The 23,265-nt window shown below is 41.4% G+C and overlaps 1 protein-coding gene across 2 annotated transcripts in view; it reads left to right on the forward strand.

The window, feature by feature from the left end:
* The window catches only part of PTPRN2 (protein tyrosine phosphatase receptor type N2), a 954,782-nt gene that overhangs the window by 852,937 nt on the left and 78,580 nt on the right, over positions 1-23,265 (forward strand). For both annotated transcript variants that reach the window (XM_045004717.1, XM_045004718.1), the window contains one exon: positions 8,400-8,594. In XM_045004717.1, coding sequence (XP_044860652.1) covers positions 8,400-8,594 — 195 coding nt within the window. The remainder of the gene's footprint in view (positions 1-8,399; positions 8,595-23,265) is intronic.

Below are 23,265 nucleotides of genomic sequence, written 5' to 3' on the forward strand. Positions count from 1 at the left end.
TTAGTATCCACAGTATGTTTTGTTAGCAGTTGTAGCACAGAATCTTTTTTAAAATTTAATATTTCACAATGTTCATTTCACTCTACAAACATTAATTCTGTTATAAATGAAAAGAAATATTAGGTCATTTTGTTTATTTCTGGTTAAAGTGAGTTTGTTGCTTTACATTATGTTCTATGATGCTTGTCTGGTTTAGGTTTTAAGGGCATGCTATGTAAGTGTCCACCACTGTTAATATACTTGAGTTTTCTTTTGGTATCTTTGCATTTCTCCTAATTCTATTCCCTGGATAATTCTGATTCCATCTCTGGTGTTCACAATTTTCAAATGTGTATGAAGAAGCAGAGATGGGTTTGGTTTGGTTTTGGTTAACAAGAGATTAACAAAATTTGAGAATGACAGGCCTTTGTATTGGATTGTTGTTGACTTGTCTAGGTTATGTAACTTCAGCTGCATAATGAAGAAATTTGACTTTTGTACTAGTATATAGTGTTGAGGGCAGGGTTTTGTTTTAAATAAACTGGAAAATTATGAATTCCTTTAGTTCTAGGTTCCTATTCAATAGATTTGAGGTAAACATGCTGGGAAGAATAACAACTAGGGTTGCCAGGTTTTCGATCGGAACGGGCCTAGTCAAAAAGGGACCCTGGTGGCTCTGGTTAGCACAGCTGACTGGGCTGCCAAAAGTCCAGCTGTCCGCAGCAGGGCAGGCAGTCTCCGTGTGGCTCCTGGGAAGTGGCTGGCATGTCCCCCGGCTCCTAGGTAGAGGGGCAGCTAGGGAGACTCTGAGTGCTGCCCCACATCAGAGGTGCCACCTAACACCAGCTCCACAGCTCCCATTGGCCAGGAATTTGTGGCAAATGGGAGCTGTAGGGGCGGCGCCTGTGGGCAGGGCCAGAGTGCAGAGCTCTCCTGGCTGCCCCTCTGCCTAGGAGCTAGAGAGATACATGCTGGCCACTTCCTGGGAGTTGCCTGATGTCAGTGCTTCCTGGAGCCCACATCCCAAATCCCCTCCCATGTCCCAACTTGTTGTCTCAGCTCTGAACCCCCTCCTGCACCCAAACTCCCTTGCTGAGCCCCCTCTTGTACCCCCTCCTGCACCTCAACCCCCTGCCCCAGCCCTGAGCCCCCTCCCACACTCCAAACCCCTTATCCTTGGCCCACCCCAGAGCCCACATCCCCAGCCAGAGCCCTCACCCCATCCTGCACCCCTGCCCAGTGAAAAATGAGTGAGTGAGGGGTGGGGGAGAGCGAGTGACGGAGAGAGGGGAGATGGAGTGAGCGGGGGGTGGGGCCTCAGGGAAGGGCAGGGGGCTGGGCCAGAGTGTTCAGTTTTCTACGATTAGAATATTGGCAACCCTAATTAACAGTTCAGAATAACAAAACATCAGATTTTGTGAGACAACTTGCATTTACTCTAGACCAGTGGTCCCCAACCTTTTTGTGGCCAGTAGCACATTCATGTTTTCAGAAGAGTGTGGCGGGCGCCAACAATTTTTCAAGGCTTATTTTGTATTTGTACATTAAATAATATGAAAAACATCATATTTAATATTACATAATATATGAATCCACAAGATAAGGGTAATTTTACATGTAAAAGGTATTAATTAAATTTATTTGGCAATTACTCTTTTACCTTACCATGTGAATTTGCTCTTTTTTAATTAAGGAGTTTTTACAAAATAAATATCAAACAGTTTTCATCTTATTTATTTTAAAAAAGTATAACATTGTTGAACTGCTGGTCCAAATATATTTATTATTCTTACTTTAACATAGAATGAAGCCTGCAGCCCCGGAGTTCTCTGTCCCTCTCAGGCTCGGTGCCACGGCTTCTCTCTGGCTTAAGCCATAGCCCTGCGCCTGCCGGGGACCGAGAACAGCGGCTCCTGCAGCGTGCAGCTCCGGAGAAGCTGGAGAGAAGCTGCAGCCCCGCGCCTGCCAGGGACAGAGAACACCAGCACCTGCAGCCCTGGAGTTCTCGGTCCCTGGCAGGTGCAGGGCTGCGGCTTCTCTCCCCTGCTAGGCACTAGGCGGGCGCACATAAATGCCCTGGCGGGCGCCATGGTACCCAAGGGCACCGTGTTGGGGACCACTGCTCAGACTGAGCAATTCCATTTATAACCGGTTATATCAACTTTTGAGAAAGATAAGTCACCACTACAAAGTGAGAGTCTCTTGATCAAGTTTCAGTATTTTAGTCTACGTAACTATCTATATGGAGTTTAGGATCTTTTACCATGAGTCCATGTAACCTGGAGTCTGGGTTGCAAGGCATCTGCTGATTCCTATGGCAGTCTGTTTTTCATTAGGTGAGAATGATTCAGGAGTCAAAATCTGTTACTGGGCTAGGACCACAAAGCCCCTCAAGACACACAGACAGAGCACAGTCAGACTGTGTGGACACATTTTAATAAACTGTGATATCTGCATATAAGACACCATGGATAGAGGGTGACAACACTCAACAGCTCATCTTTAAAAGAAATGAGCATAAGCAAGAGATGTGTATCGGCATCTCTTAACTGCCATCTTCATCTCCTGATATTAGCACCTTACTGTGCTGATCAGATTCCATTTTCTGACTAATTATGGCAAGGAGTCATCTGGTTTTATTTTATGTTAGTTAGTTAGTTCTGTGCTCTAACTTTTGCCTGTACTACATACTGTCATGTATTGCACAGTTATGCATAAGCAGAATCAGCATACGTAAAAGGGTCTTTCTGGACTTTGCCGTGTTTATCAGAGGATGTGTGGGGTGGAGCAGGGAGGCTGTGTACTTGGCTATGTCAGTATGCTATCTCTGGCTAACAGTACACTTTTTAGAGCAAATACTCGGCATGCTCTGAGAATTTCTTCCTAGACTCCTTTGTGGTGGAGCCCAAGGTTCAGATTTAGGGAAAGCTTAATTATTCATTACATATGAGGAAACAAGTTGATATTTAGCACTGAAGCCCTACCTCAGGCTAGTTTAAGTGTCATCCTCTGCTATGAACTTAACCCATGTACACTCCATTGTAAGGAATCTTTCAAGATAGGCCTTTTAGTAACCCATGTTACTAAATACACGAACCTGGTGTATTGTTGGCCTGTCTTGTTGGTAGATATAAATTCTTCTGAATTCTAGTTCCCTCTCCTACATTTTTCTGATACTTGATGGCTGTCATCCACTGTAAAAGCATGTGGCAGCAAATGCGCAATACTGTCATGGAACATGGACATCCTGAAGAAGAGATGGCACTTGCCGTATTATGTTGGCTGCATTTCTAAAGCAGCCCTGGCTTGACACCTCATTGAAAGAGTGAGATTCATTTCTGAGTGGGCATGATGCCTCCTGGCGTCTGGTGGGAATGCAGGGAGTTGAGGTTATGCATGAAAATCATTTGTGATAGTTAGGAGTCCTAGCCAGGAATGTACAAACCATGTGTCCATTCTGTCTTTTTGATTAAAGAGAGGCTTTCACTAATGCAGCTGCTATCTGGCTGCTTGAAGAGGGTTTCAATCACAATTCAAAAAGGTGCTGTAGTAAGATTTCCTTACTGTGGCTTCTCACTGCGTAAGTTCCCTGTATAATGGTCTACAAAGTTCTGCGCTAAGATTGCCTTGCTGCTCCTGGGTTGAGAAGGCAAACTGTTGTGCCTGTAATGAGGAACACTGGGTGAATTAAGGCTCTTCTTTAGAATTGGCTAAATTGTATGTACCCACTAATCTACAGTGTGTTAATCCCAATTAAAGATTTGATTTATCTACTTTAACACCACTTTTTTATAATGTTGTTTGTTTATATATATATATATATATATATATATATAAAAATTTAAATGTTCCTTTTCACCCCTCCATCTCCCTGTGGGATGATAAAAAATTAGGACCACTTCAAAATCTCATTGGAAGAGTTCCAAGGTTTCTCTTAAATTATTGTTTATGATGTGTTTAGGGTTATCAATTTTCTTTCTCAAATGAAAAACTCCCTACAGATGATTATAACACTGTACTTTAAACTCATTTAACTGGACATTATTTTCAGAATATTTATCTTGGTTATTGCAGTTTTTGTCATACTGTGATATTAGTTTTCCATTATATACTACATGTCACTTCCACATAAATTTGATAATAAATGTTGGGAAATAAAAAACAGAGGCACTGCCTCCATGTGATAGCAATTCCTATGTAATGGGAAATAATGTCATAAACTTCAAATTACATTTTAAATAAATGTTTGTGTCCAACCCATCCATTAGATCATAGCCCAAAAGGGTCAGGAGGATCATTCCTTCATATATCACTGTATGCAGTATGATTGCTTTTTTAGGTGTAAATGATGCTTTTAAATGAAGAATGACAAGCAGTATACAAAGACAGTACATTACAGTCACAGTAGGATAGTAATAGTGGCCAAGGCTATGTTAAATACAAAAGTGTGATGCATAAATTGAATTCTCTCTTTGCAAATGATTATTAAATGGGTCCGTGCTGATACCAATGTTCACTGAGTTCATAGTTCAGTTTGGAACCCTCACAGCTGGGTTCAGTGTTGGGTTCTGAACCTCATCTGGTGGACATGATTGTTTGTTGCTTCCAGAATTAAAAATGTAAACACTCAAGAGTGCAGAGAAATGTGTAGATGGCTGATGGTCCTCTTAACTATGGTATTAAATGTTCAGGGCTTGACTAGGGGCTTAAACAAAGTGATGTCAACCCTGTCAAGGCCCAGTGATGGAATTTCAGTGATATTAACAACTCAGTCAGGTTGAATAAATATTTGTAATGCCCACCATGGAGGTCTAATATATGGTGTACAGCCCAGACCATTTCCTTAAGCCTTCCTAACATTGTGACTAAACTGGTGCCCTGGCCTTGTCTGGGGGAGGAGTGAGGACAAACAGTGCCTCCTCTCCATGCCCTTTGCACAGACTGGCCAATATCACAGTTCTTGTGATCAGTTCCTGCTTCTACTACCAGAGGTACAAAGAAACCCCCCACCCTCCCCCGGGGCAGGGAGAAGACAGCATAGCCATTCTCAAGAATGCAGGAAGCACAATCCCTCCTAGAGCTGCCACTGGAGCAGGAGGTTACATCTTCAAAAACAGGAACATTGGTATCTTACACATGGTTCTTCCTTATCCTGTAGCCCCTTTATGGCCCATTTTCACCACTGAAGTGTCATAAAGGCATCACATGTGCTCACCCAGATACCCCTAGTGCTGTGGTTTCCATGTATGGCATAGAGTCTTCATAGCTGGCTATGCTACTCCCTTGGACGACTGAGTATAGAAGTCATGACAGGGGATCCAGTGTGGTCTGACTATCCTTGGCAGCTGCAATTCCCTGTAAGGGCTGTGAGCAGCAGAGCACAAACTATAGCAGCCCCGAGTCTGCTTAAACTTATTCCAGGACTAGGCAGGTTCCTGGATGATTCCACATTATGGGGAGAGACAAATATGGTACAGGGTCACTTACCTCTTAGTCATGAAAAATTACATTTATTTTTTACTTTTAACCACTTCATTTTGTCCAATAATCCATCCCTACCAGGAATAAGTCTAATATTTAGACATCCGAACAGCTGTTACTTTTTAATAAAAAGCCATCACACAAACATTTTTTAATTTCTCCCAAATGTGGAATTTTTTATTTTATTTTTTATTTTTTATTTTTATTTTTTATTTTTAAAGGTGGATTTAAAATTATTTTGCCCCAAGGTAACTCGAAGGTGAGCAAAAGTCATTCTTAACTAGTGATATTTTTAAGGTCTGATAGCTTGTGTGACCCTTCAGAGAGAGAGAAACACTCTCTTTATCCTTTTACAAAGCAGAGAACTTAGACTTCCTTGTGATGTAAATGCTTAGCCCCGATAGTTTGATATCTTACCTTACATCACAACACACTAATAAATATAAAGGCTATTTCAAATTAATTTTTAGACTTTAAATTTTTATTCTCATATTTTTGTCATGTTGAGGTCAGTACCAGGTAACTAAGGCCAGGTCTCTTCTACAAAGTTTTGTCAGCAAAGCTGTGTCACTCAATGATGTGAAAAAACCACATACCCTCAGCTGACATAGCTATGCCGGCAAAACCCCCAGTATAGATGCAGCTATACTGACAGAATACTTCTGTCAATATAGCTAATATCATTCAGGAAGGTGGTGGAGATATGCTGTCTGAAAAACCTCTTTCTGTCGACATATGCTGCGTCTACATTAGGGAGCTCTGCCAGTATAGCTGTATTGGTAGAACCTATGTAGTGTAGACTAGGCTAAGGCACCTAGATTTACAAACAAGGAGATATGGAAAACTATGTCAATACAAAAGACAAAAAAAGCCACATTCTGTTTAAAAATAAATCCCTTTTTCTTCTGTAAAAAGGGGCATGAATAGAAAAAACCACAGCACTGTTATATTTTGGGGTTTTATGGACATTCAGTTGGGATGATCTGCATAATTGTTGCATCTGCCACAAGTGAGTAATGTGTATCTTTATATTACACATTATAGTATTTTTGTCTCACACTCTCCTTAATTTATATATAAGGTCTGGTCTACACTACGGGGGGAAATCGATCTAAGATACTTCGACTTCAGCTACGCTATTCACATAGCTGAAGTTGCGTATCTTAGATCGAATTACCTACCGTCCTCACTGCGCGGGATCGATGTCCGCGGCTCCCCATGTCAACTCCGCTACCGCCGTTCGGGTTGGTGGAGTTCCGGAGTCGACAGGAGCTCATTCGGGGATCGATATATTGCATCTAGATGAGACGCGATATATCGATCCCCGAGAAATCAATTGCTACCCGCCGATACGGCGGGTAGTGAAGACGTACCCTTAATGTGTGCCACTCCTTCCCTCCTCCCACCCCCTGCAAAAAAAAATACTACCTTGCACTGTAGAAAGATCTTTAATACTGAGTAAAATGGCAGCTTAGGATTAAGGGCAGATGTATACCATTTGGATGGTCTTTGGCCTATAGATCTTTAGTCTATTGCCTAGGAGTGGCAAGAGCTATCTTGATATATGATTATATTCAGATTTTTATTGGGAATGGAGGATATTAGATTTGAATGCCAGAGCCATTGTCACAGCTGTGCTGAAGGAAAGATACCAGTTGTATGTTTTTTAAAAAAAAAAATCTGTGCATTAAATGGATGCATTTCTATCAGAAGAAGAAAACCTTTTATATCCTATGATGTATGGATTTTTAAAAGTGATCCTACTGATGATTCTTGAGTTGCAATTATATTTTTATTGAATAAGAAAACAGAGGCCATCACATTTTAACAGTATGAATTCTTCAAAATCTATTTTGATGGCCAGAGGCAAGTAACTAAGCTCTTAGTACATGTCTCTGTAAAATAAGTAATTGGAGACAAACGTGCAACCACACCACATGTACAATATGTCCAAGCACCATGAACATAGCCAGGCTTACTGTGCAGCATAGGCTTCCAAAAATCCTTCATGGGCAATAGACATATGTAAAAATGCTAATTTTACTATTTACTTTGAAATTGTACTGCACCTGGGTGAATTTAAATGCGTTGTAACAGAGATAATATAACCAAGGGTCTGTTTAGCCAATTTAGATTCAGAATTTCAAAATACAGTACCTTGTTTCTCTGGAAACATATGTACTAGCAGCATTTTCCTTTATTATATAAACACAATATATTTTAGACATGGGTTTCATGTATGGTGCAACTGAAATGCCATATTTAAGGTTGATTTTTGTTGGTTTTGGTGTTTTTATCTGGGTTGGATTGGGATGTCTGGTAGGTTCAGTTTTCTTTCTTTGTCAAAGCTGCTATTTTTTTATTCTTTGTTAATGTCATTCTTCATTTTCTGTGCCCCACATCTAGGAGTAAGGGCTGTGTATGCTCTATTTTAATGAAGAGAAATGGCACATCTATCAGCTAGAACTTATATTAAAGAGCACATCAATTCAGTTGCTATTGCTTGCTGAGCTTGCAAATTCAGGGCTGAATTCTGCTCTCAATTACACCTGAGCAACCCCATTAACGTCAGTGGGCTGTACAGTGCAGAATTAGGTTCATAGAATGAAGCATGGTATAAAACAACTTATCCATCTGCTAATAGAATTTGAACCCCAAAATATTATTTATGAGGCAGTCTTAAGAGTGACGTGCATGCACTCATAGTTACACTTTTTTTGCATGAGACTGGGATGGTCAACATCTAGTTTATTTCATATAGTGGGTCTAGTAAACGTATATATGAGAAGTATCAGAATACCAAACTATTAGCCCTTAAGGGAAGAAAAACACTTCCACTCTAGAGATGTACTGTAAACAGTGTTGTCTTTAGCAGACTTTTATTCCATAGTGGCTGCTATTAACTCCAGATTGTTCCCTTCTTTCTCTCTGTCTTCTAGGAGCTGTGCCGTCAGCGCATGGCTGTAAAATCATCTGATCGACCAGAGCCCCTTCACACTTCTCGCGTAAACAGTGTCTCGTCACAGTTTAGTGATGGGCCCATTGCCAGCCCCTCTGCTCGGAGCAGCACATCATCCTGGTGTGAAGAACCAGTTCAGTCTAACATGGACATCTCCACCGGTCACATGATCCTGGTAAGCAGAGTTTCCTTTATGGCATGTGAAATGTAATCAAAATTGAAATCGGTATTTCATCAATTTAAAGTAGTCTGTGAAAAATAATTAACTTCTAAAGGGATACTGTCAATTTACAACATTTAAAAAAAAATCCTTCACCTGTTATATTAATCTAACCTTTAAATAGTTAAAACTAAAACTGGTTTTAAAAAAACCATTACTTTTCATTGTGCTGTTTATTTTCTGTTTAGCATACATTCTCTGAGCTTGGACATTTAAAATAGATTTTTTTGTTTTAAAGAGAAGATAATTTACTTTTCCTCCTTTTGTCCTATTGGTTTACTTGCACCATTTTACCTGACTTGGACAATTATATAAGACTGTTTGATTTCTGGTCAGTTTTTCTTTCTGGCATGTAGTATAATGGTGCTGCAAAAGCTGCAGTAGAATATTAACAATGTGTAAATAATTGTTTTAATTGAAATTGGGTGTGTGTGTGGGGGGGGGGGAATCTGAATTTTTAGCCTAACCTGATATTCCTCCTTTAAAGTAATTGGATCTTTTTCATGTTTGAAACTGCACAAATATGTTTTGTTTGTTGGGGGGGAGGGATAGCTCAGTGGTTTGAGCATTGGCCTGCTAAACCCAGGGTTTTGAGTTCAATCCTTGAGGGGGCCATTTGGGGATTGATCCTGCTTTGAGCAGGGGGTTGGACTAGATCATCTACTGAGGTCCCTTCCAACCCTGATATTCTGTGATTCTAAGACTGGGCTAGAAAACACTGTGGGAAATGGCCACTTTATTCACATGGATGTGCATATATGGCTAGTAAAATGCTTTTCACTACCCAGGGGAGACAGCATGACTTAGAGGTTAGGACCCTGGACTGGGACTCAAGACACCTCAGTTATTTTTCTGCCTTTGTTGGTGACTTTGGGCAAGTCATTTCCCATCCCTGTGTTTCAGTTTTCCCATCTGTAAAATGGGTGTAGTAATACTGATCTCCTTTGTAAAGTGCCATGAGATCTACTGATGAAAGGAGCTAGGTGGTGGTAGTAGTATTATTTATTTATTTATTTATTTATTTATTTATATTGTCTACATTTACCCTCTTCTGTTAAGATTATCCAGATGGACCTAATCATAATCAATAAATTGCTGCCCCTCACTAGCTATGTATTTATATAGCTCTGAGAAGGCTGACCAATGGGATTTCTGGGAAGGAATCTGTGCTCTGTCCATGTCATGCTGTCTCATCATGCTTCCCTCTCTCTTGCAGCTTTTCCCTTTTGATGGTTTTGTAGATAAAGCTGCTCATCTACTTAAATATTTTCCAAGTTTTGTGGGAAAGCCATATGGCCTAATAGAAAATGGAATGGAAGCCAGAGTGCCAGTTTGACCTTAGCCAAGTCACTGACCTCCGTCAGCCTCAGTCAGCTCAGCTATAAAACTGAGTAAAAGCAGGATCTGCTTGAAAACCAGATGCTGTGTCTGAGCAGAGCTTTCCTGGGTGTAAATACATTTCAAAACAGGAGAGTTAGGTTTTTAACCTGATATATAACAGATGCACAAGTGCACCTGGGAATTGAGGGATGGATATGTTACCCAAAAGGTCAATGACCTTGGCTCTTACAATCCCACTTTCGCCTACTCAGCACAACAACCTTTCACTTGTTTTTGTGTTTCTGTAGTTATTGGGACATTGTAGTTACCAACACATACCCCACCCCCAAACTCTACCTTTCAAATAACCCCTAAAGTAAGGAAGGGCACAAGAGTAAGTAGTGATATAATGCTTGTATCCCAAGCATCTGTGGGTAAAACAAAAAGTACAAAATAGCCTAAGTAGATGGCAATGTGTGTGCTTAAGATTTGAAGACAGTTAATGAGACTAGTTTAAATGGAGCAAAATAGTTTACAAAGATACTACTAAAATAAACGTAAAAATCACACAAAGCCAAATGAACAGGAAAGAAACTTGCATAAGGGAACCAAGTAGTGTTAATTCTGGATCTGGGAATATTCCCAAAAGTTCAACCAAGTGTGTGTGGAAATAAGCCATCTGTTTGCAACCTATGAATGGGTTTTAAAAAACAAACAGATTGATTAGGAATACTGTGGTGGCAGTGGTGGTTCAGTGTCCATAATTCAGTCAATTCTATTTAACCCTGAGTGAACTCATGCATATGTTAGCTATCTAACAACATATGTTAAATCTTAGATGTTGAGGGTTCAAAGAAGGGTAACTGAAATGCTACAATGCCTTGAGAGTATGACCTATAAGGAGAGAATGAAAAAAAAATTAAACCTGTTTAGCTTAAAATGAACAAACAAAAACTAGCAATTCAGAGAAGTCTGCATCTCTGCTTCTAAATGTGGGAAAGGGAAACGGTACAGAAAAGGGAAAAGAATTACTCTTAATAGACATCAAGGATACAATTAGCAAAAAAGGGGGTTAGAATTTGAAAGGATGCATTTAGCTTAGATATCAAGACACGTTTCATAGGAGAGTTAAGCAAACAGTGGAATTATTTACTTAAAGAGGTAGTTATAGTATAAGTGCTAGATTTCTTTAAGGCAAAGTTAGGTAAGGTTTTTATGGAAGGATCTCCTTTGAAGCAGCTGATTGAACTTAACTTCCAGTGCCATGCATGTCAATTATGTTGGCAGCCTGGCAGGAACCTGAGAGCTGACCTGATTTATGTTTTGGTCAAAAATAAATGCAAGCAACCATAATACCCTATTTGCCTGAATTTTTTGCATGTCTCTTGAGAAAGCTGCTTGTTTGAGTTCAGCAGCAAGAAAAACATGCAAGTGATCAGCTTTTTCATACATCCTGTAGTTAGTAGATGTCATTGGTTACTCTAATCAGATAATATATAAGATGCTTAGCAACTCTATCCTCTCCTGCTGCTATCATCTCGTGAAATAAAAAGTTACTTTATAGATATTTTATGCAGAGATGCTTTAGTACAAAAAAAGGCAAAAGTTAATAAGGGCCTAATAAGGATGGGGAGCATTGTCAGCACTGCAGAGCAAACAGACTTATGGAACAGCAAAGTGGTATTCAGTTTTACAGTGCTCAGCAATGAAGTAGCCAGCTGAGTTAGGACTCTAGAATCTTTATTGTGGCTTGGATCTTCCCAGAGGAAATAACATTGTGATGTTCAGATAGCAGTAAGAGCTCATAGTTGGAAACATCTTGATTTGACTTGTAAATTGAGCAGATCTGTTATGGAAACCATTGAGGAGGAATTCACTTACCTTACCCAGGTATCCTGTTTAGACTTGGAATCATAGAATATCAGGGTTGGAAGGGACCTCAGGAGATCATCTAGTCCAACCCCCCTGCTCAAAGCAGGACCAATCCCCAAATGGCCCCCTCAAGGTTTGAACTCAAAACCCTGGGTTTAGCAGGCCAATGCTCAAACCACTGAGCTATCCGTCCCCCCTCCTCAATTTTTTAATTGATAACCACCCTTTTTTATTTGCCCTTGTGCATAGACAGAAATACCAGAACCTAAACTCAGCTTGCTGCTATTTGGCAAATGGCGGAATACCACTTTGCTCTTCCACGATATATTGCCTCTGCAATGCTGATAGTAGTATAAACTACTTTGTGTTAGGTAGTAGAGAAAACTCAAGACCCAGAGGAGTAATTTTGACTAGTGACAAAGTGTAATTTTTGTCCCTTTGTGGTTGGTTGGTTGGTTGTTCTGTAAACCCCACATTTTTAGCAGGTAAATAGAAAGCCACGGCTCTTAATGATCTTATCTTGTGAAAAGATCCCAGTGTTTGACCTATGGAAGTTTTGATTAGAGAGGATATAATGAGAAGCATGTTTATGCCACCATGTTAGTGACTCTGAATCCTGACCTTGGTAGCAGTGTGAGGAACAACAAGAAGAAGCAACTGTCATAATTTAAGATACCTTTTGATCTTGCAAAAAAAAAAAAAAAAGAGGGGTGCAATTTCAGAAAAGTCATGGTGAGAGAGGGGAAGGATAAGAACTCATGTTGATTTGTATCCATGCTGCTTTGACGAAAATTCATAACGAGTTATGATTATTTTAAAATAAAAAAATGGACTGTATGATTTTTGTGAGACAGTGCTAAATTTATCTGTTTAAATATTGTATATTTTGTCAGTGAAATGAGAGTTTGCAGAAGCAGAACTGACTTTTCATGGTTTGCTTTTTTATTTTATCTTTTGCATGGGAGATGAGTAAAGAAGGTGTGAAATTTGAAAGCACCAGGCACAGATTAGAATCTGGGAAAGAGAGTGAATGGTCTTGCCTTTCTAAACACACAAACAAAAATAATACATTGAAACTGGAGGTCTGAGAAGTCTTCCCCTGAGAACATGTGCAAAAATAATGTATTTTGGAAAAATTACACCGTTGAAGTGTTAGTGATACTTCATGCACATAGTGCTTTTCAAACAAGAAGGGCATGGAATATTTCATCACCACTATGCATGCTGGGAGCAAAGAGAATGGGAGACTGAAGGCTAGGACTTAGTAACCTGAGGAGTGCAGGATGGGCTCTTCAGAAGATGTTTCTTCAAAAGATAACCTTCCATTGTGGGAGGACTTTCTGTAATAAAAATAGAACTGGACTACATAGATCCTAGAAGTGCTGTTGGGAAGTTAGCCAAACCTAAGACAGTACAGAGATGGAAACTTAAGTTCTGCATTCCACCTTTCACATGGTTTGGTTTGATTTAGTCTTGATGTTGATTTGACAAAGTGATTGTCATAGACTTGAGTGGAGCTGCAAGAAAGGAATAGAGACCCCTAGAACTTGTATGTGGGGATTTCAAACAGTATTTGTATTTTATGCTTTGCCATAGTAATTCTGGCCTTTTTAAAAAAAGGCACTCTGCACACACTTTAAAAAAAAAAAATCTTTTTTTGAGAAGCAGGGAGTATCCCCTATAGACTTCATTTAAATGGTCTGTAAAATAGTGCTGAACTGTATTTAAAAATACATTATGGCAAAGACGAACTGCAAAGCCACTTGTTAAACTGCCCACTAAATTGTTAAACTGCTGCAAGGCTTTGATTTAATCCTAAACCATTAATAAAAATCACTGAACTGCCTCGATTTATAGCATCTAAAATGCTTTGCTAAACAAAGGAGTGCCCAACATGCAATGATTGATACTACCAGGCTGGATACCAGCGCACACACTCTGCCTGGTGTCTAACCCAAAAACAGGCAGAAAGAGGCAGCAGAGAGAGTGTTTCCTGAGGAGAAAGAGATTGATCTATAGCCTGGGAGCTCTCCACCAAGTGACAGTGGCATATGCCCACTGTTGATACAGACTTACTTGGGGAAGGTCAAAGGTGAGGAGGGCAGGAAGGAGAAACCAAAATTACTAGTAAGATCAAATAGCTACAGACAAGAATGTCTGACTATTTTGGTTTTTGTTTGAATTGTCTTTGTTTTCGGTAGCACCATGATGTGCTGAGTGCTGTACAAATATGAAGAAGGTACAGTGCCTATGACAAAGATTTTATTTATTTTTTTTTTTTAAAGAAAAAATGGGTGTAGACGGGGTGAAAGTAGTAATACATTTTTACCCGGTATGGGGGCTGCTCTGGTCCCCAAAAGGGGTGGGGCCTCAGGCAGAAGGGGCAGGGTTGGGGTCAGCCTCCCCCAGCCAGCCCATCTGCGCTGCCTGGCCCCCGCTGCCCAGGGCTCCAGTGGTGATTTAAAAGGACCTGGGGCTCCGGCTGCTGCCACGGTAGCAGCAGCCGGGAGCCCCGGGCCATTGTAAATCACCGGCCCCGGGACAGCTGCCTTTTTGCCTCCCTACCCCCGTGAGCAGCTGGGGGGGGGGGAGGCGCAAAAGTGGCAACAATGTTAAAGCGCTGCGGCAGCACTTCAACGTGGTTGCCCCTTTTGCCTCCCCCATTGGCGGCCCTGCAGCACTGTCGATGGGGGCGGGGGGAAGGGGCAGCGACGTTAAAGTGCTGCCACAGCAGCGCTTTAAGTAGGGTCCTTTGCCATGGTAGTGCTTTAACATTGCTAACAGCCCTTCTCCCCCCCGCCCTTGGCAGCCCTGCCAGTATGGACCCTACCAGCTGGGCCACCAACGGGAAGGCAAAAGGGGCAGGGACATTAGTGCATGGCAACAAAGATAACTGGCAACAGCAATAAGTATCTTTTTAAAGCGAACCTAATGCTGTCCTTAGTATATAGAGTTATAGAAAGGTAGGCTGTGAGGGTGGGAAACCTTGAGAAGTCAAGTCCAGCCCCTGTGCTGAGGCCAGGACCAAGAAAACATAGAATATCTCTGACTAGTGTTCGTCCAACTATTCTTGAAATCCTGAACCACTGATGGGGATTCCACAACCACCCTTGGAAGCCTTTTCCAGTGCTTAACTATCCTTATTGTTAGAAAGCTTTTCCTAATATCTAACCTAAAGCTCTGTTGCTACAGATTATGCCCATTACTTCAGTGGACATGGAGAACAATTGATCACCATCCTCTTTATAAGAGCCCTAACATATTATAAGTCTATCAGGTCACTGCTCAGCCTTCTTTTCAGAAGACTAGTTATAGTTCTGTTGAATGTGTGGGTGTATTATATGAAAGAACTGGGGATAGAGGGGAAAGACTCGTGCTAAGTGTATTAACCCCTTGGTTCTGCCATTCTAACATAGTGGTATGCTAAATTTTCTCTGACTTCAAAGGTTTTGCAGAACTCAGAGTGCTGAAATGCCAGCCAAAAGCAGCTCCTCCAGGGCTGGGTTTCTGCTCATGCTTCTGCTCCTCCCCCTCCACCCCCCACATCCACCAGTTAAACCACTGCTTTGGTACCACAAAAGTAATACTTTCCTCTTTCTATCTGCCAACACGAGCAGCAGGGGATAGTGGTATGGTGGGGACTCAAATCAGGAGCTGAGTGGACAGGGGAGTTCCCAGCAGAATCAATCTCCCCAGCTCTCGATTTGATTCCCTGCCACCACCAGCCCCACTGCTGTCAGTCCTCCAGTCAGTTTGCTTCATGCTCAATTTGCACAAATTTCCAGAACCATCATGAATTAAGGGGTTAATGTTAGAGCAGGGAAACCGTTCTATGAATTTCAATTTTTTTTTTCTAAATTGTCTTTCTTTTTTTCTCAAATTTATTCATTATTAGAAATAACTTGCCAAATGTGAATCTTTCTGGAGCTTGATTGTGAGAAGGTCATTTCAAGGCTTTAATTTTCAAAACTCAGCTGTTTTGATTAGACACACAGGTCACATGATAGGTTTCTGTTCCTAGGTAGAGACAGTTTCAGTGCAAATAATCAGAATTCATTTTCCATTAATATTTTTCAATATTCACTTAAATTTGTTTTGACAAAAATTCCTCCCAGAGAACTGGCTTATTAGACTATTAGCAGAAAGCAAACACAAAAGGGCCATGAACACAATCAAAGCAAACCAGTTTAAAGTTGCAATGAATATATGCAGAATCCGTCTCCCCCAATATTTCTCCAGCTCTAGTTAAGATCCAGATAAGACCAAGGCACAGCTGGTGGCAGCCACTGGAAGAAGTGGAAGAGGTCTCTGGATGAAGGGAGTACACCTGCCTTTGGCTACTCAGGTTTGAAAACTAGGGTTTTACTGGATCTTCAGCTGCTTCTAGATGTCTAGAGAGCTGCGGCAGCCCAGAATGTTTATCATCTACGCTTGTCCAGGAGGTTGATCTTTTCTTTTGGAATGAGGTTGTGCCTTGTGTAATGTGGTGCTCGTCTGTTAATTCAGGGGCAGCTCCGGGCACCAGCGCTCCAAGCGCGTGCCTGGGGCGGCAAGCCGCGGGGGGCGCTCTGCCGGTCGCCGCTAGGGCGGCAGGCAGGGTGCCTTCGGTGGCTTGCCTGCAGAGGGTCTACTGGTCCTGCGGCTTCAGCGGACCTCCCGCAGGCGTGCTTGGGGCGGCAAAATGTCTAGAGCTGCCCCTGGTTGATTCATCCTGTTGAATTTATTTAAACCGTGCATGACGCTGCGGAGGTTCTGCTGACTCATAGCAGATGTGGCTTGTTAACGACATTTAGGGTGTAAGACAGGAGTCAGCAACCTTTGGTTGCTGCAGGAAATGGTGACCAAGCACGCCCCTACGATCTGCATCTCCCATTGGCCAGGAACAGCGAACTGCAGCCACTGGGAGCTGCGGGGGGCCGTGCCTGTGGCTGGTCAATGTAAACAAAATGTCTCACAGCCCGCCAGTGAATTACCCTGATGGGCCGTGTGCTGAAGGTTGCTGATCCCTGGTCTAAGAGGTGGGAGTAGTTCTCTAGAACAGTGGTTCTCAACTAGGGGCATTCAGAGGTCTTCCAGCAGACAACTCATCTAGATCAGTATTTCTCAAGTCGGAGGTTGCAGCCCCCAGGGGTGGGTCACGGGATGGGTTTAGGGGGATTGCAAGTACAGGGCCAGCATTGGGGGTGGCAAGCAGGGCAACTGCACAGGGCCCCACACCACAAGGAGCCCCGTGACACTAAGTTACATGCTTCAGCACCACCCCATGGGGCTCGGGCTTCAGACAAGGCTCACAAGTGAAAAACAGGTTCAAGTATCGCACTAAAATGTAAGTACAATATTTATATTCCAATCTATTTGTTTTATAATTATATGGTAAAAATGAGACAGTAAGCAATTTTTCAGTAATAATGTGCTGTGACACTTTTGTATTTTTATGTCTGATTTTGTAAGCAAGTAGTTTTTAAGTGAGGTGAAATTTGAGGTACACAAGACAAATCAGGCTTCTGAAAGGGATACAGTAGTCTGGAAAGGTTGAGGACCACTGCTCTAGAAGGTGAGGGAACTAGGAAGGAGGAGGTTCTGGAAGGACTTTTCCAAGAGGAAATTGAGGCTAATATTTAGGCTGTGGTGACATTTTTTGAGGTGTCAGTAAATCAAACCTGGGCAGGGGTTGGGGTGAGGCTGAGTTTTGCCCTAACACAGGAGTGTGCCGTTCAGTATTGAGTCCATGCATTCAGACTGCAGTAAACCATGGCTTTGACACTTCAGTATTTGATTATGGCAATGGGTTGTATATGGGGCTACACCTTGAGAACACCCAGAAACATATGGAAAGTGCAGACTGTAGCTGCCTTCTCTGCTTAATGGTGCTTCTTGTAAAAGGAACTTTGCATTTGTGCTCCATGATTTGCATTGGTTGTACTTCCTGGTTGTAATTTAAGGTTCTGCTGTTAGCCCCTAAAGTCCTAAATGGTACCTCCAGAGATCTGATCTCCTCTCTCTCTGTGAATTATGACAGAAACGATCAGTTGAGGTGCTCTAGTTGCCAATTCCCTGATTTTAATCAGTAGACAGTTGGATTCAATAAATGGAACTTGTTTCCCTCACTGTTCTGTCACTACCTGAGTATGCTGATCTGCAAGGCAACCTGCAAAGGTTTTCTTGCTTTGCAGGGCTTTTCTGGGGGAAAAGGCTCAGTGGGGATTTTAAGATGGTGGGAGTATCACAGTTTGGGTGACATTTGGAAGATTTCATATGTAGGATGTTCGTTCCAATACGTACGTGGTGATGATTAAACATTGCACATGTTCCCAGGGTTGCACACTGGGTGTATTTTTAAAAAAAGAAATATTACATTTTAAATGTGTAAAGATATAAAAACAGCCTCTTTTTGATCCTCACAGGATTTACCCTCTTGTAAAGAGACTGTGGTATTTTGGACATACACAGACAAAGTAGAGTTCCTCTAGCATCAAATAGTTTTTTGTTTTTTTTTCTTATCTAATTACTTCCCGTCACCCTCCTTTATATAATATGTTCTCTTTTCTTCCTGTGTATTTACCTCTGAATAAAATAGCTCCTCCTTTGTTCTAGACTGAAGCAGCATCTCATTTTTTGTCCTAGACACGCAAGAAGAAAGATAAAATGCAAGGGATGTGGTTTAATTAGGCTGTAGCTTTATTAACTTAACTCATCTGGGAGCTATCCAGCGATAGCTCCGACAGTGCAGGGCATGATTCCTTCTTCAGTCATTTCTGCCTAGTGTTGTGGATTCCCCATCCCTCACAGCTGTTCCCCATCCTGTTGCTCTCTCTCCTTGTATGTGGTTTGAGGGTTGGGGAAAGAGGGTCTCCTGGCTGTACCAGAGACATTAGGAGGCACAACTCTGTTCCAAAACTTCTTTAGGGTTGCCTTCCCCTACTCCAGTTCCAGTTTATCAGGGAACCAGACCTCTTAATCCTGGTATATGAGGGGCCTCAGGGTGGAGTGACAGGGTTTATATACCCTCCCCCAGGTATTCAGGGCCAATGGCTTACCTGAACCCCAGTGGTCCACCCACCAACTCACCAGGATGCCTTTCCCCCTTCCCAACCACCAAGGGGAGGGAGCTTTAAAGGAAGCATTACCTTTTTCTCTGCCAGTTCAGCCCAAGCCCCCTCTTTTTGAAATTGCAGGGTTGCATTTTGTCTGTTATTCCATCCACTCCCAGTTCTATAATGTCTCCCTGGCCCTCCTTACCTTCAGCTTCCTACAGGCATTGGACCCAGTTGGCCCACTGCTCATGTGGGTTGCTCAACTGTCCAAAAAGCCCATGCAGAACAAATCAGGTCCACAGATGGGAAGAGATGAGAACTGCTCCTATTTTCTGCCTCTTATATGCTCTCTTGTTGCCCCACTGATGTCATATAAAAAGTAAAACGCATGGGAAGGTCAGACTGTATGTAATCCACACCTCTTTGGGGCTGCCATGTCATTGCACTGAATGATTGCATGGCCCTTTTTTGTTGCACTGATTGTTTCCCTGAAATTACCTCTGTTTGGTTATGTTGCTCAGGTTAGTGACTGGCCCCTAAATCATAACATTTTTCTTTCCTCAGTTTGAGTGATTCCTCCTCTGCTAATAGAGGCTGGTTAGCTGCTGGATTTAGTACATCTTTTTAAATTTGCTTCATCAATACACTTGTGCATCTGTCCTGCATTATTTTTAATCTATATACTGTACAAAGTTTTGGCTTTTGCCTGACCTACCATTTGTACTATCTGTAATACCCTGACCTTCCATGCATGTCAAAAGCATAACAATCAGGATCCAGGAGCTGTAGCAAATTTAAAGTTGTTTTCTGTACTGATTTGATTCTGTGTATATAAAGTACATTCGTTTTTTGTTTTTGTTTTTAAACAAAATATCAGAATATGACCAAGTATCTCTTTATTGGACACACAATATTTAGGTTCTAAGCAAAGAACAGAGAATCTAATTGTTAAAAGGATGTTTTGGCATTTTTAATTTTAAAATGTCTTTAAAAGGCACTGAACTTAACGTTATGCAAAATTGGAACAGTCAATTAATTTTTTAGCATTAGCTAGTGCTTAGACTTTTTTCTTTTCTTTTATGTAAGCAGCCTATATGTTGTACCAGGATATAAGTAAAATAGCAGAGGAGCCAGTAACAGTAATATACATCATCAATTGTGTTCTTGCTGTCACCCAAATTCATAAACAGAAGGAAATATATAAAAAAAATTTGATAAAGGCAGGTGGTCTGAGTGAATAATTTCCCTTTCATTAACATATTCTCCTTATTAACTCTGTAATTAATTGTACATAGCTAAGGAAAGCTATGGAAATTGCATTTTGAGATGTATCAAAGCTGCCTTTATGCTTCAGACTTTCATGCAATTTACTATTAATGAAGCAAGAGATGGAAGCCCCAAATCTATAATTATTACTTACTATTTGAATGACAAGGAAAGAATTTTATCAGCAGAGTTTCAAATGAAAGGGGATTAGCAGCTAATGTTGAAATTGTTAATCTTTCTTATTAAAATAATTTTGACAAAAATGTTTAGCTTGAAAGAGGTTTCTGGAACATCATTTACCATTAAAACAGCCATTTTCTGAAGCTCAGTATGAATTTGTCTAAGTTTGACAGCAGGGTGCAAATATTTTTGAAATGAATTAATATTGTATGGGAGTTGAGGCTGTTCATGTGTGAGCTGATGCTGAGCTGCTTGCTGTGTATATATATTCCTGGAATGTGTAGTGGGATGGTAGCACAATATCCTGCCAGAGTTAAGATGTCTGTTAAGATAACAAGGGGGGAAAAAACCATGACACAACTTGAGGGGGCAAAGTATGACTTTGGCTGTGTCCACACAGCCCGGATTAGCAAGTGTAAATAAGGAGAGAATTTGGCCCTAGATCATTTATAATATTTTTATTTGACAACATCACTTCATGTTTAGACAGGCCTTCTTACTCATTTTAAATGGTAAATTTTCAAGTTTCTATGTTTTTCATAGAATATCAGGGCTGGAAGGGACCTCATCTAGTCCAACCCCCTGCTCAAAGCAGGACCAATTCCCAACTAAATCATCCCAGCCAGGGCTTTTTCAAGCCTAACCTTAAAAACCTCTAAGGAAGGAGATTCCACCACCTCCCTAGGTAACTCATTCCAGTGTTTCACCACTCTTCTAGTGAAACAGTTTTTCCTAATATCCAACCTAAACCTCCCCTACTGCAACTTGAGACCGTTACTCTGTGTTCTGTCATCTGGTACCACTGAGAACAGTCTAGATCAGGGGTAGGCAACCTATGGCACGTGTGCCGAAGGCGGCACGCGAGCTGATTTTCAGTGGCACTCACACTGCCCAGGTCGTGACCACCAGTCCAGGGGGCTCTGCATTTTAATTTAATTTTAAATGAAGCTTCTTAAACATTTTAAAAACCTTATTTATTTTACATACAACAATAGTTTAGTTATATATTATAGACTTATAGAAAGAGACCTTCTAAAAACGTTAATGTATTACTGGCATGTGAAACCTTAAATTAGAGTGAATAAATGAAAACTCGGCACAGCACTTCCGAAAGGTTGCCGACCCCTGGTCTAGATCCATCTTCTTTGGAACCCCCTTTTAGGTAGTTGAAAGCAACTATCAAATCCCCCCTCATTCTTCTCTTCTGCAGACTAAACAATCCCAGTTCCCTCAGCCTCTCCTCATAAGTCATGTGCTCCAGCCTCCTAATCATTTTTGTTGCCCTCTGCTGGACTCTTTCCAATTTTTCCACATCCTTCTTCTAGTGTGGGGCACAAAACTGGACACAGTATTCCCAGATGAGGCCTCACCAGTGCTGAATAGAGGGGAATGATCACATCCCTCGATCTGCTGGCAACGCCCCTACTTATACAGCCCAAAATGCCGTTTGCCTTCTTGGCAACAGTGTTAGAGGGTATCATACCTTAGGCTGAACATTTAAAGCTGTGTATATAAATACATATACACACACTTAAGTGTGTGTGCATGTGTGTTTATATACACATTATATGTTTATGTGCATGCGCACACACATATATCTTTTAAATTATTAAAGTAAAATAGTTTTTAAATTTAAACAATTTCTTGCAATGTTTGCTATCCTAAAATCCTAGTCTATTTTCATTGCCCATGATGAGCGATGTGTAAAAATGAAATAGTATAAATGGTGAAAAGTAAAGCTGAAATGTACAGAATCTAATTTGCAGTGATTTTAGTCACACAGGTAGTAAAAGAAATGTATTTAAAAGAAGATTGTTAATATGTCAGTGTCAGCTAAATTTTTGGACTGTATTTTAAATGTGAAGTTTAGGATATTGATTGTGTACACAGATATACTTTACATAAAAGTCACTATCATCCTGTGAGTTCCCAAAGCACTACCCTACCGTGAGACCCACCTGTCTACTCTCAAGCACTTTATTCAGCTCACTCAGATGATTAAAGGAAGCAGAATTAGCCTTATGGGTCTAGTCCTGCTATTGTTCCACAGCAGTTGCCATTGACTTCAGGCAGGAGTCCTGGACCCAGAATGATAGTAGCACTGAGCCCCATAAACTGTTTATGTACAGGTGCTTCATTCATCATTGAAATGCAGCCAACTGTTAGGTTGAACTTGGAAGCTGTTTAACACCCTACAGTAACAATATATAACACCGTGGAAGAGACAATTTAGTTATAATGGTGTGGGTTGTATATATTTGCATTTTAAATTATTGTAAAAGCACCTAAGCAGATAGATAGGTGGCCTTTTTAATCTGTAATAAACAAACAGTTTAGGGCAGGAGTTGAATATTACATTGAAAGGAAACTGCAGTGAAAATTTGGTAGGCAGATGATACAGAATTTGTCTAAGATGTGGCTTAAACCAATCAACCAATCTTGCAGCTTGAAAGAAGGGATTTTTACATCCCCAAGAGTGCACCTATCTCAGCATTTAGATGCAACATGCACCCAGCACGATGTCAGATTCAGAGAAATATTTGTGCTATTATTTGCACACTGATCTCTGCCGCCTTGCTCATTTACTGATGGATCTCCTCTTATTTGTGTTTTTTAATACATCTGTATGGCAGCCATGGGGTGTAATTGCAGCATGGGCTAGAGCAGGGATCGGCAACCTTTGGCACACGGTCCACCAGGGTAAGCTCCCTGGTGGGTCAGGCCAGTTTGTTTACCTGCTGCGTCAGCAGGTTCGGCCGATCACGGCTCCCACTGAACGCGGTTCGCTGCTCCAGGCCAATGGGGGCTGCAGGAAGCAGCGCGGGCCAAGGGATGTGCTGGCCGCCGCTTCCTGCAGCCCCCATTGGCCTGGAGCGGCTTACCCTGGCGGACCGTGTGCCAAAGGTTGCTGATCCCTGGGCTAGAGTCACAAAAGAACATAGGCGCTTTCATCC

The sequence above is a fragment of the Mauremys mutica genome, chromosome 2 (genome assembly GCF_020497125.1).
Source record: "Mauremys mutica isolate MM-2020 ecotype Southern chromosome 2, ASM2049712v1, whole genome shotgun sequence".
Classification (NCBI taxonomy): domain Eukaryota; kingdom Metazoa; phylum Chordata; order Testudines; family Geoemydidae; genus Mauremys; species Mauremys mutica.